Here is a 17,050-nt window from a genome sequence, read left to right as displayed (position 1 = left end):
TCACTTAATGGATAAATTATATTGTACTATATGTTAAATACTATGATTATATTTAAAAATAAAATATAAACTAAAAGAAAAACTTCCTTGGGGATAATGACTAATGAGGATTGAGGAGTGGATAAGCTCTATTTCCAAAGACTATGGGTACTGAGTACTGACCATGTATTTCAAGGCAATCAATTAGTTAGATTCTGACCTTGTGTTTGATTGATTTAAAACAGCACACTAAATTTATTTCGGTGCATGATCATAACAAGCTTAATAACACAATGATCATGACTTACCACATAATCTAAACATTGGAAACAGTACCATGATTCATGATTGTGTTGCTTATTTTCAATTTGTGTCTTCTTTTTCCAAACCCCCTCCGAGATTTTTACTACTGCTTCTATGAAGTATTATCACATAATTTGGTTTGAAAAAGACACACTGCAATTTCACCAAAGTCAAATTCCTTCACATAGATAGATGAGTTTTTTTTATTTTATTTTAGAGTAAACATAAATATCGTCTGCTAAAGGTAATATGTTGAAGTTGAATAAAATTATTATAAATAATAAATAATATTCAGAATTCAAAGTCAAAGACTACTAATTTATATAGACATATTAAAATAGTTTCACATCATTTTAAGAATTGAACTTAAGGGTGATTTATAACATCTTTCTCTTTTAATCTATTAAAGTTTTTTTTAAAGATAAAATGTGAGTTTGGGTTATGTTTGTAAAATATTGTTAATAATTGATTTTTTTTTTGAAGTTATAATTATTGATTGATTAATAGCATGCTTTAAAGGTAATATGAATGAAGAATATAAATGGAATCTTGGAAAGATATAATTGATGTTAGACAAAACAAGTAACAAGTCATGCTTGGACGGTGGATTTATGTGGTAAAGAGATTTGTCCCATTAGTTAATGTGTGTGAGCATGACATGCACTCATGTCCCATCCCTCCTACCTCTCCTTTAAAGGCTTTACTACTACATGTGCCAAGCATCTTAGCTATCGATTAGTATTTTTATTTTAAAAAATAAAATTGGTACTTAATTGATATGATATTCTTTTAAAAGTGTGACTAATAATGTGGTTTTTGTAACGAAGAATTAATTAAGATAATAAATACTCCGTAACGAACAATGGTTCGGGCTAGTACCTAGAGAACTCTAAAATCTTCCAAGAAATGTCGGTTCAAACATGTGGCTTGCCCAATGAGACCTTGGGATCATCATTTACAAAGCACAATAGCAAACTCACAAAGATGGTATAATAATAATAATAAAAAATAAATGGTGTCACTAGATATATTGTATGAGAAATGTAAGATAAATTGGATAGTTAAAAGAGAAAATAAAAAAAAAAGTTAGGAATTCGATTTCTTCTACTAATAAAACTAATAATTAATATTTGCTGATAAAAAAACTAAATGTATTCTATTATGTTTAATGGATATAAATATATAAAGTATAAATTAATTAGAAATTTTGTTAATATAATTTTAAAAATAATTATTATAATTTACAAAAATTATTATACATAATTATTTATAATTAAATAAAAATATAAATTTATTTTCTCCATTTTATTTTCTCCATTTTATTTTCCCTTTTCTTCACCTTTTCGGTCGTACTCTAATTAATTTGATTTGAAGTTAGACTTCTTATAAATAACCACTCACCTCTTATCAGAGTCAAGAGGGATGACACAGGACCATATTGCTTCTTGAATGCCAGAAGTTTGAGTTCCTTGAGTTGGTGCTGAATAAGTATATCCGTAGAAATAAACAAAATATCTTAACAGAGACAATTTTATTTACCGTACATTTTGCATAAATTGTTTTTAGTTTTTCTTTAAGAAACAAGATCACTTCATTTCATTTATAATATGATGATAAATACATGTTGAAATAAATTCAAAATCTTGCATGTTTGCATGAAATCTTGTTGTCTAGCCGAAGTGTGGGTTACAAAATTAGTTTAACTGCTATTTTGTTATTTTAAAAGGAATAAACTCAAAATTGTTTTTAGTTGAAAGAGAGTTTAATCTCTATTTTTTCAATCTTTAGTTACTTAATTATCTTGAGTAATTGTTTGTTATTTTATAATGATTATTTATTCTCTTCATTTCAAATGTCTTACATCTCCATTTATGTTGATGTAGGCGTGATTTGATATATGCATGGTCACTTATTGAATCATATGTGGTTTATATTCCTAGATTTGATTTTTCTTTATATCTTTTGGCTATCATCTTTATTTGACATGAAGTAATAACAAAAAACTATTGCCATTAATCCAATTCTCAAAACACAATGAAGACTCTCATTTCTCAATGCATGTATCGTTTGACATTATAAAACTCAACTTTTCATGTTTTTTATAATGTTCAGTTATGCTGGGTGCTAACTCCGTTGAGATTTCAAGAGTCAAAAACCAATTTTGAGAGAACCTTGCAAAATGTAGCTTATGGTGGAATCATACAAGAAGTCAGATTTTATTTCTAATCTCATAGAAATCTTCTGATTTTATTTCTAGTTGATAGTACATTGGGGCTTACTCTTCATGTAAATTGCAGTGAAGCCCCTGCGCTGCCACAGATAGATGTCTTTATTTCCATGTTATCTGGTTGTAAGCACTACTGCTATACGGCACTTTGACACTGCTTGAGTTCTTGTGCTTCTCATTAATTATCCTTTTTCTATTCAATAAATATGTTTTGCTTATAATAATAATAATAATAAAATCTTTCTCCTTAGTTTCTTGCATTCTTTAAATAGAGGTTTGCTTTTGTTGAATAGGTATTTTGTGTTTTTATGGGAGGCCTCCTTAGACTGTTGTTCCTAATTCAAACTTCACTATGAACAAAGTTGCCCATCCTAAAATTTGAGTATCACTCAATCTACATGTATTTGGTTTAATTTAAAGAATAAAAATAAAATAGATTTTTTTAAAAATTAAGATAGAGTGTAAAAAGTATAGATTCATACAAGGTCCATAAATTTTTTCATTTTTTTCATTTCTTCCTCAATCATACAAAACCTAAGAGTTAACTCACATGAGATGAGGATTATCCCTAATTCCACTCCATCATTCTATCTCATCCAATCAATCCAAATAAAACAAAATTATAATATAGATTTTTGTTATTTTTTTCTCAAAAATAATTCTTTAAAATTAATTTATAAAGATTAAACAAAATACAATCAATCACAGTCTTATTTATCTAACTATCTTGTGATTACCTATCACGCTATCACACTCTTAGTCACCTTACCGTCACCGTCATATCATTGCCTATAAGATAGATCTTAAACACCATTGTAGTAGTATCTTAAATATAAAAAATTACTCCTTAAATAGTGTCACATTATCACTTGACCTTTTTGGCATTTGCATGAATATAATAAAAAATATAAAAATATCTAGAATTAAATTAAACTTTTAAGAGATATTAGACCGAACTAAATTAAACAAAAATATAAAATATTAAAAATATATCTTAATCTTTTTAGTATTAGAGAGAGAAATTAGGGTGTAACAACAATGTAAATTCACAATTAGTCATTTTGTTTGCTTACTCTAAGGATAAAAGTATTGTTGTGCAACTAGAATTAGAGTTTCACATTGATAATATACATAATTCTTTAATAACTTAGATATATGTTTCATATATATAATGTAAACTATTTGGATTTTACTATGTAATTTTTTTATTTTATTTTACTACCTAAAATATTTTTATAATTAATTTTACTTATTAGATCTTGATTAATGACAAATATTAAAATCAAACATAATCAAATTAGATTATATTATATGTATAAAAATATATTTAAACTTTCTTATATATATATATATATATATATATATATTTTACATATTACTATGTGAAACTTCATTTTTAATTAGAGAACAACACATACAAATAATACAATATGCATAGTTATTAGATTCGGTTCCAACTTGGCAGGTTGATGTGTCAAACACCCAAAGTATGGAGTCATCAATTGGATCATATATACATGCGATTCGGCATGACCCAGTTCGATTCAGCTTCAAATCGGGATCCGACGGGTCACATTGACCCGGTACGTTTCTCAACTGGTTCCCAAAACGCGTTGGCACCCACACGACGGCGCAGCCTCCATTGCCGGTGGCGACGAACGTTTAATTTGGCCAGCCTCCTCTTGGAATCGCGACGGTGACGCACTGAGACCAGTGGCGTCGATCCTATGGCCTCAAAGCTGCTTTTGCAGAGAAGGCTCTTTAGGTTTCTGCAACTGTCACCACCTTTTTTTTCTTCCATTCATGCAGCCCCAACAATCCTTTCTGCAAAAGCTTCAGAATTCATGTTTCTCTACAATGTGAATGCCCTTCTTCCTCCTCTCTCTCCTTCTAGAAACTTCTGCTCTCGCAGTTTTAACCTTCATGAATCTCAAGGCCCCCTGACTATTGATTACAGGTATGACGTGCACTTCCTTGTTTTTCATCTGTTATATTCTTATTTGATTCTCAGAAATCATAAAAAATTGAACTCAATGGTTTTAGCTTTCAAATTTCAGTTTTTTTTTTTCAAGTTTTTAATTTTAAAATTCGAAGAGTTAATGGTTTTAGCTTTCAAAATATTTCGAAGAATTCAAATGTCTGTCACGCGCAAGTTCCTCAAAGGTTGTTGTAACTTGTAAGATTCCAATATTGGTTGGAGTTTTATTTTGTTTTTTCAGTGGGTGGAAATGACTTTGCTAATAATGATTAGTGTGAATGCAGTTCTCTACTGCAGGAGGGTGAATTCCACAGACTGGCTGATTCCACAATACATAGCCTACAAGAGAAATTAGAGGTATCTCTAGCGTTGCTTTGTGTTTTCCACCAACTTAAATTTGTAATGTGGCAATCACAAGTCTTGACATTCATCACAAATTTTGCTCTAGTTGGCAACTTCCCACGTTTGACAAATATGCAATCATGATAAAATTATGCTTAAAATCGAATAGATTTCATTGGCAGATTGTCTTGGCTGTGGTGGAAACAACACACAATGCATTCAATTCATAATATTTGAAATTTAAACCATGTAGGATATTTATTTTGTTTTGTCTGTTGCCTGGCAGGACTATGGAGACTCAGTTGAAGTTGATGGATTTGACATAGATTATGGGGTGAGAATTTTGTGAGAATAAGTTATAAAGGATTAATAACAAAATTACTTGTCAACTAAAGAATATCCTAGAACTTTACGTATTTTAGAAGGAAAACGTGAAGTTATCATGTTTTTTTAAGTGATTATTTTGAATGATCACATTGTTAACTTGATAATCATCTTTGTTTAAATGAAATTCTGTAATTATTTGGTCTTTCAATATAAATAGCTTCTTTAGCTTTTTTCTTTTAAGATTTCAATTAATTTCTTCCTATTAATTTTAAGAAGTGGTTTCCTTGCATGGGGGTGTATTATTTGTTTTGACATGGCTTTGCATTTCAGAATGATGTTTTGACTATAAAACTTGGCGATCTTGGCACCTATGTGTTGAATAAACAAACACCAAATAGACAACTTTGGCTGTCTTCTCCTATGAGGTATTTGATTGTGTCTGTCCTTATCTGTCAATATGTATGGTTAATTTTTGGCTGGGATCATTTTTTCTAGGTTTTAGTCCCTACAAATCCATGTTCATGTATTAGATTGCATGCAAATAAGTTTTATCAAAGCTTGATACATCGTACTTCTTTAGTATCTTTAATGTGTGTGAATGAACTGGAGAAAAGTGAATATTTGGTGATAACCATTAACCAACCAAATGGTGTTAAAACGTTAACTTATAATCAAATATGTATCTTTATTCTTTAGGTGTTAAAGATGGTGCATTTAGTGGTAATTAAAGCTGGTTTGCATATTGATTTATATTATTCATTAAAATCTGCTATTAGTTTAATTTCTTTAAGTTGTTCCAGTGGTAGTTTGGGGATACATGTGGTATTTTATGTCCAGGTTTATTTACACAGGTTTTTCTTCCTCTAGAAACAAAGTATAGATATATGTATAGTCCTTTTATAAGTTGAGATCAGGGAGACGAATCATTGTTTATGTTTTACAATTCTATTAGGATATAGGTATAGTTCTTTGAATATTAGAGAATAGAGATGCTATTATTGTGTCTGAAGAATAATTCTGTCCAATCTAATATGTCAGTACCACAATAGATGGTATCTTACAGTCATGTATCTACCCTCCCTGCTTTTTTTTATCATCACTTCCATGAAGTTGCAGAACACATTCTACTTTAAGTTAGACCATGAATGATTGTAGCTGTGACATTTTAGAGGCCTTTGTGTGATTCCAAGACTTCAAATGCAGTTTAATCTTTTGCTAGAATAACTTTCTGCTACTTTTGTTTATCTACTTTATCTGCTTTACTTAATTTAGATGGCATTCAATATCAGAACATTTGCCGAAATAGGTATAATGAATGATCAAGCTGACATGATCTCTTGGGCTTGTCTTTTGCAGTGGTCCGTCAAGGTTTGATTGGGATCGGGATACAAAAGCTTGGATTTATAGGCGGAACAAAGCAAACTTGTATAAAATTTTGGAAGGGGAGTTGGAGCAGTTATGTGGCAAACCTATTGTTCTTTCTTAAGCTGTTGAGAAGGTGCTGCCTAATCTTGATTTTTTATTTACAAGGCAAATGAATAGTGACGAGCCTTTATTGTTAGCATGTACTTGAAGGGCTTTCTTTTTACCTTGCCATACGTATGGCACCTTTACTGTATCAGTTATACAACACTTTTTCAATCATGAAGTGTATCTTCTGAATAATCAGCAAAAATTAGTAGTAAGCAATTTCTTCTTTTAAAGTCATACTATTTTTTCAATCTTGGCATCAATTTGCTTCTTTTAAGGATTACAATCGCAATGGCCATTGTTGTAAGCTACTACTAGCATTTTGGTATCCAATTTTTGAGGTTTAGAGGGATAATAGACGTGCCTGATAAATGTCAGAAGGAAAATGAAAAAGGTTCTCTACAAAATAAAAAAGCTTTTAGCCCTTGTTTGCTCTTACGATGTGCAGCCTTGTTTCACACCAGTGATTTCTAATTAGTTATGGGAAGATAACCATTATTTTCATTCTTTGTAACAGGAGAATGTGTATTTTATATTTTTATGTTCTTTAGGCTTGTATTTTCAGGATTGCTCCCTCATAGTAACTTTGAGTGTGTACTCAATTTATTATTGTTGTGTAACTCTTTTTAGAATCCTGAGCACTTGCGTAAATGCAGTTAGACATTTTCAGTTAATGATCAATTGATCTGATTTTTGTAATATTCTATTTTTTACGAAGAAATTGATTCACACGATGATATTTACTATGTTCTGTGTTTTATTCGTTTGGTATACAAAACTATGTGTCTAAAAAGAGAATAGAAATATAGAATAGTTTGTATTATGATATTTAGTTCACCTCTATCAATTTATTACTAATTGAAACAATGTTTGTCATCGATTATTAGTGTATAAATCAATAGGCGTGAAATTATTTAAATTCAATTGGAATCTCTTATAAAGATTATGTATTTAGTTATATTAAATACTCAGAAAGAAAATTTTGTTATACATATTAAACTTATCTAATTTGAATAGAATTGTCAACAACGGATAATGTATATGCTCTACACAAAACAAATTTCCTCATGATAGCCTCTCAATCTTTTTTTTTTTCGTTCAAATGTGACACTATCCTAAATGACATCAAATTTTAAAGATTAGAAACATTTTTTTAAACTTTGATGCATTATTTTTTTTAATTTGGGAACAAAGTGAATTTACCCTAAAATTCAAGAATTAAAAATATATGAATTAATTAAGTTTTTAGTCTCAATTTTTTTCTTATTTTTATTAGTTTTTTTGTTAATATAAAATAAACGAGCCTGAAATGAATAAAATAAGGACTAACGTTGAGAAAAAGAATAAACGAGACTAAAAATGAAGAATTTCTTTTAGGGAATTGAAAATATTATCAAAAAATTAATAAAAGATTAAAAATTGTAAAAAAATATTTGGAACTAAAAATTAGAATTTTAAAAAGTTAAATGACCTAAAACTTAATTAATCCAAAAAAAATATTTAAGTTAGATTTTAAAATCTTTATTCTTTCCCCTATTTTTTTTATCCTCCTTATCTGTATTAGGAATGTCATGATAGAGAAAAAAAAAGAAATATTTATTTTGGTTATTTAAAGTGTGAGATGAAGATAAAATGAATCCAAGTTTAATTTTCAGATATACAAAATATGCAACAACTTAATTCTGTGAATAATTTAATAATAAATTAATTCTAAATTTTATAATTTAATATTAAATTAATTCATAAAAATATAATTTGTTTATGAAAATTAATCTTTTAACATTAAAATTTAATAATAAAATAATTTCACAAATTTAATAATGAATGTATGACTCTTATTTATATATTGACTCACCCACCCTCCTTGTTGCTTGGTGTAGTTTAGTGACATTTGCAGTAGTAGCCAGCAGGACGAGGAAAATGGGTAGTGTGGCCCCAAGGTTCCGCTTCCTCCTGGCCACTCCCTTCCCTCTTCTCCGCCGCCGGCACCACCACCACCACCGCAACCTCTTCCTCCTCTCCACCCATTCCCTCCCCTTATCTTCCTTCTCTTTCTCTCTCAAACTCAAAGCCTCCCAATCCCAAGCTTCCGCCCCTAACACCTCTCCCTGCCCTGAGTGGTCCTCATTCCTCTCCCACATCTCCTCCGCCGGCTACCTCCCCTCCCTCCCCGACCAAGCCTTCACCGCCGCCGCCGAACGTCTCTCCTACTCCTTCCTCCGCGACGCCACCGCCTGCCTCGCCTTCGCACGTGACCGTCCTAACCTTCTCAGGTTTCTTTCTTTATTTTTTTTCTCAATTTCAATCCGAGCTTGCTGGATTCTGATTCTGAATTGAATTGATTTGAAATTGATTGGTGGCAGGTTGCTTTCTACGAGAGACATTGCGGCGCTGGTTGAGCACGGCTCCCCCTTTCTCTTCCGCGACGCCGACGACTCCGTCAGGAAGATGAAGACCTTTCTCTCCAACGGTGACACCAATGTCAGTGTGCTTTCTGCTCAGTTATTATTTCTCTTTTTGCATAGTTGAAAATGGAAGTTCGTGTTCTTAATGTTATGTTTTTCACTAGTTTGTATTTGAATTGACTATGGTTTTGCTGCTGTTAGGGTGCAATTGTGTGGTGAAATACGTTTTACTGCTTCACTAGAACATTCGCAATCACATTAACAAACTTACTTTCTCTAACTTCCTGTAATGAATTTGCATATTTAAGGGCCTGTTTGAATAAAAATTTTCATAAGCACTTTTACGAGTAGAAAGTAAGACGGAAAAAATGAAATAAGCTTCTTGATAAGCTTAAATTAGCTTATGTGTAAGTTATAAAATCATCATATGGAGAAGATAACATGAGAGAACTTCTACTAATTAGCTTATGGAGAAGCTCATTTCATTTCTTTTTATTTTCTTCTCCTAGAATAGATTCCGGGGAAGTTTATCCTAATAAGCCTTTAATCTCAAAAGCTCCTATCATTCTGTTTTTAATTTGAAACTTTGATTTCGTTTATTTTCCTAAAATTTCACTCCTAAATTCTTTATAAAATATACGACTCCCACTAGAGTAAGTTTTGGACGCTCCATATCTTAGCAGTTATTGAACTCTGGCTCTATTGTTCAGTTCTTCTGTATATGCTATGGAATCCCATGTGAGAGAGAGGGAGAGATGTCAACTGTCAATATAAGACTTCATGAGAGAGAAAGAACAGAAATTTCTTGAGAAAATAAGCTGTAATTATTTATTTAATTTATTTTGCAGTTATTTTATTGTAACCCTAAAGTTATGAGTTTTTTTTTAACAACTATATGATTTGAAGTGAACAAAGGCGTTTCTTTTTTAACTTTCAGGATAAAAAAATAAAGGTGGAAATCTGCCTCCCTGTTATCTATATTAATGGTATAGATGCAGACATAGTTAACCTCGTTTTTCTCACTCTAATATTCACTTTAGTCTGCTTCATTTTTAATAAAGATTGTTATAACTTACATTCGCCACAGCTTATGTTTTAAGTGATATGCAATATTTGTCTCAATTCATAAAAAGATCTTATGCAATGTTTGGCTCAATTCATAAGATCTTATGGAAACCATAATGAAACACCTATATCTTGAATGGTAAGTTCTCTTTATGTTACGCTCTGTTGGGCTTCATTGACTTTTCTTTCCCTAATAAAATTGGGTTATTTGTGCTTTAAAAATAAATAATTTATTCAAATTTATTTACTGCTTTTTTTAATATCCTATTATTGTTACATTTGTTAGACATCATTACTTTGTAAGTAGCATATTGGTGTGTGCAACTGGAAACTAGAAAGCAATTTATAAAAATGCATAGTCATTGGAAACTTTTACCCTGTATCCTTTTTCTTAAATGCATATCTCCTATGGGTCAAAAGAAATGTGGAGATTGACTGAAATCCTGAACTTATGCCAAGGCTCATCGTTTCAATTCATTCCAAAATAGATGAGACAGCACATGCATATTGTCTAATTTCAAATTTTGACGGGTGCATTGAAAGTGCTGCTGATCTAGTTGTGCTTGATATGTTTTCTACAGGTGTTGGACACTGATAGAGCAAATACAGTTGATCTAATGAAGTTTTTGCTGAGTTATGCAAGTAACCCATTTCTCTCTTCAGAAGGGAACAATCTCAATAAAAGAGATATTGTTGAATCATCTGTCAGAAATCTATTTGGCGAACTTTTCAAGCTGAGTTATAGTGCACCTGGACCAAATGCTTTTGATTCGGTGAAAAGTCAAATGGCTGGTAGATTTGAACAGACAAAGCTTCCTCCTGGACAAAAAATTGAAATGAAGAGGGGTGATTGGCTTTGCCCAAGGTACTTTTTATTACTTTTAATTTTAACTATAAGCCTCTATGAATTATCAACTATGTTACTTTGTGTAATGCTTGAACACCAAGGTGAGAGTGTGGAGCTATTGTTTTAGTGAATTTTGTTTCCTCAAGTCTTATTCACCATTCTGAGTAATCTGCCTACTTTTAATATTGAGCAGGTGTAATTTCATGAATTTTGCAAGAAATATCAAATGTCTTGAGTGTGAGGAAGCAAGGCCAAAAAGACAACTGGCTGGAGGTGAATGGGAATGTCCTCAGTAAGTATTATCCTCCCTTTGAAATGTTTTCCCCCGTAACCTTTGATATAGACATCCAATTAACAAGATTTTCATAATGAAGGTGTGATTTCTATAACCATGGGAGGAATATGACTTGCTTAAGGTGTGATTGCAAGCAACCCGGGCAAATATCTTTGGGTACCACCAATACCATGTCAAATATGGGGTACGAAAATGGAAACAATCTTAATACTTCAGATGTTGATGCTAGGTTAGCTGCTAATGAAGAAAAAGCACAGCGTTGGTTTAGCAAGGTTTCTCAACTAGACAGCAGTGCTGATATTAACAGTGTGATAACAGATGAAGATTTTCCTGAAATAATGCCATTGAGGAAAGGAGTGAATAGATTTGTCGTGAGCACAAGAAAGACTCCACTGGAGAGGAGGTTGGCTAATGCTCAATACAAGAGAAACTTGACCAATAATGACATTCCCGGGATTGAGGATTCTAATGCTGGGGAGTCAATCAAGCCCCATGGCAATCTGGATGACATGCTAGGTCGTTCAGCTGGCCTTCCTCAATTTGATAATAAGAACTTTGTTGATGAACAAAATTCCAGTGGAGACAGCCAACCTTCATTTGCTAGCAATACTTCACATTTTAACAATGTGAAAGGGAGCTACAGTAGTACTGTTCCTCCCATTCCATTGTCTGCAGATGCACTTTCCCAAAAGTCCGAGAACTTGTTAGCAGAGGAGAGCAAAAAGGTGGTATTAGACACTGATGTTGGATATGCTAGTTCGGGAGACAGTTCACAACTTTCTAATAATTCTAATATCACAGAGGACAGGGAGAAACAGCAAGGTGAAAAATCTGAGAGGTGGTTTAGAAAGGTTGCTGAGCTGAATGATTTTCCAGATATACCAAGTGCAATATCTGATAAGGACTTCCCTGAAATAATGCCCATGCGCAAAGGAGAAAATCGATTTGTTGTTAGCAAGAAAAAAGATCGTTCTTTGACAACACCAGCATATAAGAGACGAGCGGCCATGGAGCAATCTGGCAAAACCAACTTTGTCCCCTTTGTTCCCTTCCCCCCTGATTACTTTGCCAAAAAGGACAAGCAGCAGGCAGATGGAACAGATTCAACAGTGGCAGATGCAGCTGCTTCGACGGATAGGTCTGATGATGATACATCTTCCATATCTGAGGTGGCGCAGAAGCCTCCAGAGATGTCAGTTGATGCTAGAGCTCAACCTGGACAGAGTCCAAATCCTTCTGAACAAAGCTCAAATAACAATGATGTTGGTTCTATGTATGGGGAAACAACCAGTGGAAATTCAAGGCAGAGTTTCAATCAAGATCGTGTTCCGAATTTGACAGAAAGTTCATCCCCAGGTCCAGCATCTGAGAACCAGAGTGGTAGAGCAGAGTGGACAGGAAAGAGTTTGGAGGGGTCGGCAGTGAAGGACCCAGATCCTTTGGACATGTCAGAGGAGGCAAAGGCTGAGAGATGGTTCCGTCGCGTCGCACAGATTAAGGATATTTCTGAGCTCAGTCAGATTCCAGACGAAGATTTTCCTTCAATAATGCCTATGCGCAAAGGGGTGAACAGATTTGTTGTAAGCAAGAGGAAAACACCATTGGAAAGGAGATTGACGTCTCAGCAGTACAGAAGGAATCTTCCAACTGTGAGCTCAGATCCAATTAATAAAGAAAATGAAGGTAGCTGAAAAGTGGTAGTATTATTAATTTATTATTCTCCATTTGCTTAATTTTTCAATGTGCAATTAAAATGTTGCTGGCAAATATAGAAAAAGGATGATGAAGATGATGGAAAACATTACTACTCAAACCTTTTTATTTACACTTGTAACAGAATTTTGACAGCAAGTATTTATCTTTGTCGACGGACTAGTTTCTGAAATTCCAGAAATAAGTGATGCATTAAAACCAATGTTTGTATACTGAGTTTTCCTATCCAGAAAGTAGAACTAGAAATATTCAAATTTAAGTTTTTGGATTAAAGTAAATGCGTGTTTGGTTGAGCATGTTTGTCCAAGATTCACGTTAAATATAATGTAAAAGCAACAAGATCTTTGACTTTTTCTTTAATATGCTTAAGATTAAGACCTTCCAGATGAGTATTCATCAAAAGATATCAAGACCATGCGTTTGTATAACTATGCTTTTAATTAAGCATTGCACGTAATTTCAACATTGCCAAGACAATTGATTCATCTTGTTCTTACAAAAATAGTATATATAAAATCTAATTATTTTTAATTACACTAATTATCATAATTATTAACAAATTTAATACATATATTGTGTAGACTATATATATATATTAAAAATATATACTTATATTTGTATATATTATATTTATGGTAGAGTATAAAAAACATTAATTTTTTCTAATAAAGATTAGATCTTGCAATTCAATAAGTGATCCCTTGGTTACCATTGGTAAAACTATGAGAAATTACACTACACTTCCTCGTGGGCAGGGCAATAGGACGCTTAGGGTGGTGAATATATAGTTGACAATTGGCACGGTATTATTTTTATTTGTGACGAATATAAGAAAATGAAATGCAACACAGCAACGACAAAACACCCAACAAAACACAGACACGGCAGGTTGGGTTTTTCCCATTGGACTGGTAGCCTTGAATGTTTATGTTGCAGCTCAATTATCCTCTTACGTGGCCAAACCTCAATCACCATTTCATATGCTCTAGATACTCACAAACGCAATTCCCGTTCTTCAATCTCCAATTAAGCTTAGACAAACAATAAAGTTTTTATATATTTACGCATTTATCCTCTTCAATCAACTGAACTAGAACTGTGATAGTATGCACTTTTATTTTTACGAAAGCAGGTTAATAAGTTATCTATCACCATCAGTGTCTTAAGTGCAATACCATGTTCATAAATTAACAGAATCTGGTTCCACCTCAACCCCTTCTCTTTGGTTCTCTATCCATGTCTCTAGCAGTAGCAGTTTCCTCACCAAAATGGCTGACCAATTGTGTTCAAGCACTCACCTCAATTCTATGTTGTGTTGTTTTCCTCATGTTTGATTTTCTTGATGCTGTTTTCTGCGTTATCTATAGATTCCTTGATGAACGCGTTGAAGGGGAGGCTTCCCCTTGTTGCTGTTCTAACCGGGAAATGCTGAAGAGGAGGATGAATGTGACAGATGATGATGGTCTATCAGATAGCTTGTATGAGAGGAAAAACACTTTTAGAGAAATGGGGTTCCTTCAATTTGGGAGAAAATGTGAAGATTCCAATAGAAAACATGGTAGAGGTGGTGCAAGGTCGGTGAACCGTTGGTCTGATTGTGGCTGTGATTCTTGCCTTTCATGGGTCAATGATGGAAGTGACTATAAACTTCATTTTGTTGTGAAGGAGCCCTTGTTGGGTAGGGTAGTTCTTCTAGTTTCATAGCTATTGCAGACAAAACTTAGACGCAGTTTCATAGGTGTTCTCCATGATGTTCTCCAATCGAAATTGGAGTTTCACTTAGGTAATCTAACTAATTAAGGTTTTCACTAAATGCCAATGTTGATTACCAAGATGAAATTCCAATTCTGATTGGAAAAAAGTACCAAAAACACCTATAGAACTGCATCTAAGTTTTGTCCTGCTATTCTTATTTGGTAATCCTTTGCATGTTTCTAAATATTTTTCTGTGTAACTAAATTTTGTTGTTAATTGGTGTTTGACAGCCAATGGTGAGAACTTCAGGGGAAACCACCCTTCTGAGAATGCCATATTCTTGCATGGATTTCTCTGCTCTTCCTCATTTTGGACACAGACAGTGTTTCCATGTTTTTCTGAAAAAGTGAATAAAAATTACAGATTGATTGCCATTGACTTGCTGGGATTTGGCAAGAGTCCAAAGCCAAGAGATTGCTCATACACTTTGAAGGATCATGTGGAAATGATTGAGAAATCCGTGATTCAACCGTTGGAGTTAAGTAGTTTTCATTTGGTTGCACACTCCATGGGTTGCATAATTGCATTGGCCTTGGCTGCCAAGTACCCCAAGTGTGTAAAATCAATCACCCTTGTTGCTCCTGTAAGTACTTTAGAACCAAATTAACAGTTTTTGTGCTACATATTTATTGCCAATTAACCTTGGAAATTGGAATCAATGGAACCTTCATTCTGCAATCACCCTTATGTTTTACTTTTTGACAAATGCTATCATGTACTACTCTTAAGGAATTTGTTAAGAAATTAAAAGTAAAATAAAATAATAAAAATATTAGTAATACACTCTCACAGTCTCACTATACTTTTTAATGCACAGTTTGGATCCCCTGCAGCTGTTCTGTCACTCCAGCAAAGATATTTACCTGTTTTAACCAATTATATTTTTTTTTATATTCTCACTTTTTATAACTGTCATATGTAAATCTGACACTGAATATCTTTGCTGAAGATGCAGTACCACCGCAGACGATCCAAGCATTTTTAATACACTCCAAACATGATTTTTAAATAAAAAAAAATTATTTATTAATTCTTTAACCAATACTTGGCACTCATTAGCAAGACCCTTATGTTTGTAAATAATATTTGTGTGTTAATGTCCCTTAAAATTTTCCATTCTTCATATGTTTTTGGTGGCAGCCATACACTTCTTCTGAGGGAAATGAAGCTTGTCTAAATGCACTATCAATGCTTGCTGGAAAGAAATTGTGGTCCCCATTGTCATTTGGTTCTTCATTCATGTCATGGTATGAGCACTTGGGTCGCACAGTTTGCCTTGTCTATTGCAGAAATCACAGGATATGGGAGAGCATTCTAAAATTCATTACTCGCAAGAGGTAACAAACATTTATTCAAAGACTATGATGCAGAAGATACCAAATGTACCTAGTTCCTTTTTCTTATATATTTGCTTAGTACACATACACATAAAGATGGTATGTGAAGATATAAGGTTAGTTTGATGGCTAAAAAAGAGAGGAATGAAGAAAAGGTCACGAATTTGATCCATCCTGCTAATAAAAACTAACAAGTTAACAATTAACATTTGCCCGTAAAAAAAACATAAAGATGACATGACTACCTTTCTTGGTCTTTCTCAGGGATCTTCCTTTCTTTACCATAGACTTGACCAGGCACACCCATCATTCAGCTTGGAGTACCATGCACAATGTGATATGTGGGGGAGCAAAATTTGTGGATAGTTATCTAATGATTTTGACCAGAGTTGGAGTTAGAATAAATGTGATTCAAGGTGATAAAGATCAGATTGTCCCAATGGAGTGTTGTAGTAAGTTAAAGTTGAAGGCTCCTAATGCGGAAATCTGCATCATTCCAAATGCAAACCATGGCACTGTACTTTTTGGCAGAAAGAAGGCATTTGCATATAGTTTGGAGCATATATGGGAATCTTGCTGTTGATATAAAGTGAATTTCTGTGGTGAAACATGGCAATTTCTTTTTGGGGTAAATGGCAAGATATGAAATTTTAATTTTAGGGATAAGCTTAGAAGTGAGATGAAAAAATGGTATCATTTATAGATGTTGTTTGAGAAATAAAATGAAATCCAGAATAGCCTACTAATGCCAAAATGTTTACAGCATAATAAAATACTGTATTTTTTATATTTTAAAATTATTTAATCTAAAAACTGAAAATGTGAATTTTGTAATGGACAATTACCTGTTGCATTCTGAAGAATGACTTCATTAAATGAGTGTAGATAATTTTTTTATTATTGAATTGTATGAGAAATGTTTGTGAGGTGGATCTCAAATACATATAACCCAGATATTGCCTCAAGTATCATACTTTTTCTCTCACTACACAACTCCCACATGCACA

The 17,050-nt window shown here is 32.8% G+C and overlaps 3 protein-coding genes across 3 annotated transcripts; all 3 read left to right on the top strand.

Moving 5' to 3' along the window:
* The first annotated feature begins 3,963 nt into the window (after positions 1-3,963).
* LOC114405724 (frataxin, mitochondrial-like) lies at positions 3,964-7,190 on the top strand. Its single transcript, XM_028368192.1, has 5 exons — positions 3,964-4,466; positions 4,772-4,844; positions 5,116-5,163; positions 5,487-5,581; positions 6,513-7,190. The coding sequence occupies exons 1-5, from the start codon at positions 4,237-4,239 to the stop codon at positions 6,640-6,642; spliced, it is 576 nt and encodes a 191-aa protein (XP_028223993.1). The 5' UTR covers positions 3,964-4,236; the 3' UTR covers positions 6,643-7,190.
* A 1,308-nt stretch (positions 7,191-8,498) lies between these two features.
* LOC114405723 (zinc finger protein VAR3, chloroplastic-like) lies at positions 8,499-13,161 on the top strand. The gene is made up of 5 exons (XM_028368191.1): positions 8,499-8,899; positions 8,990-9,107; positions 10,678-10,961; positions 11,137-11,235; positions 11,318-13,161. Exons 1-5 carry the CDS (start codon positions 8,547-8,549, stop codon positions 12,927-12,929), a joined length of 2,466 nt encoding a protein of 821 aa, XP_028223992.1. The 5' UTR covers positions 8,499-8,546; the 3' UTR covers positions 12,930-13,161.
* Positions 13,162-13,808: 647 nt separating this feature from the next.
* On the top strand, positions 13,809-16,840 carry LOC114405722 (probable lysophospholipase BODYGUARD 4). The gene is made up of 4 exons (XM_028368190.1): positions 13,809-14,629; positions 14,937-15,289; positions 15,847-16,043; positions 16,308-16,840. The coding sequence occupies exons 1-4, from the start codon at positions 14,188-14,190 to the stop codon at positions 16,624-16,626; spliced, it is 1,311 nt and encodes a 436-aa protein (XP_028223991.1). The 5' UTR covers positions 13,809-14,187; the 3' UTR covers positions 16,627-16,840.
* Positions 16,841-17,050: the final 210 nt, after the last annotated feature.

This window comes from Glycine soja, chromosome 3 (assembly GCF_004193775.1).
Source record: "Glycine soja cultivar W05 chromosome 3, ASM419377v2, whole genome shotgun sequence".
Classification (NCBI taxonomy): Eukaryota; Viridiplantae; Streptophyta; class Magnoliopsida; order Fabales; family Fabaceae; genus Glycine; species Glycine soja.
This window is presented reverse-complemented; position numbering and strand designations above follow the sequence as displayed.

What these genes read in the sequence shown, in the direction of transcription:
- LOC114405724 (XM_028368192.1), top strand. Translation starts at nt 4,237, where the DNA reads ATGGCCTCAAAGCTGCTTTTGCAGAGAAGGCTCTTTAGGTTTCTGCAA. An exon ending in GCCTACAAGAGAAATTAGAG is followed by an intron (nt 4,845 to 5,115) that starts GTATCTCTAGCG and finishes GTTGCCTGGCAG; the next exon opens with GACTATGGAGACTCAGTTGA. An exon ending in GATTTGACATAGATTATGGG is followed by an intron (nt 5,164 to 5,486) that starts GTGAGAATTTTG and finishes TTTGCATTTCAG; the next exon opens with AATGATGTTTTGACTATAAA.
- LOC114405722 (XM_028368190.1), top strand. Translation starts at nt 14,188, where the DNA reads ATGTCTCTAGCAGTAGCAGTTTCCTCACCAAAATGGCTGACCAATTGT. An exon ending in TGTGAAGGAGCCCTTGTTGG is followed by an intron (nt 14,630 to 14,936) that starts GTAGGGTAGTTC and finishes GGTGTTTGACAG; the next exon opens with CCAATGGTGAGAACTTCAGG. An exon ending in CAATCACCCTTGTTGCTCCT is followed by an intron (nt 15,290 to 15,846) that starts GTAAGTACTTTA and finishes TTTTGGTGGCAG; the next exon opens with CCATACACTTCTTCTGAGGG.
- LOC114405723 (XM_028368191.1), top strand. Translation starts at nt 8,547, where the DNA reads ATGGGTAGTGTGGCCCCAAGGTTCCGCTTCCTCCTGGCCACTCCCTTC. An exon ending in TCTCCAACGGTGACACCAAT is followed by an intron (nt 9,108 to 10,677) that starts GTCAGTGTGCTT and finishes TGTTTTCTACAG; the next exon opens with GTGTTGGACACTGATAGAGC. An exon ending in GGTGAATGGGAATGTCCTCA is followed by an intron (nt 11,236 to 11,317) that starts GTAAGTATTATC and finishes TTCATAATGAAG; the next exon opens with GTGTGATTTCTATAACCATG.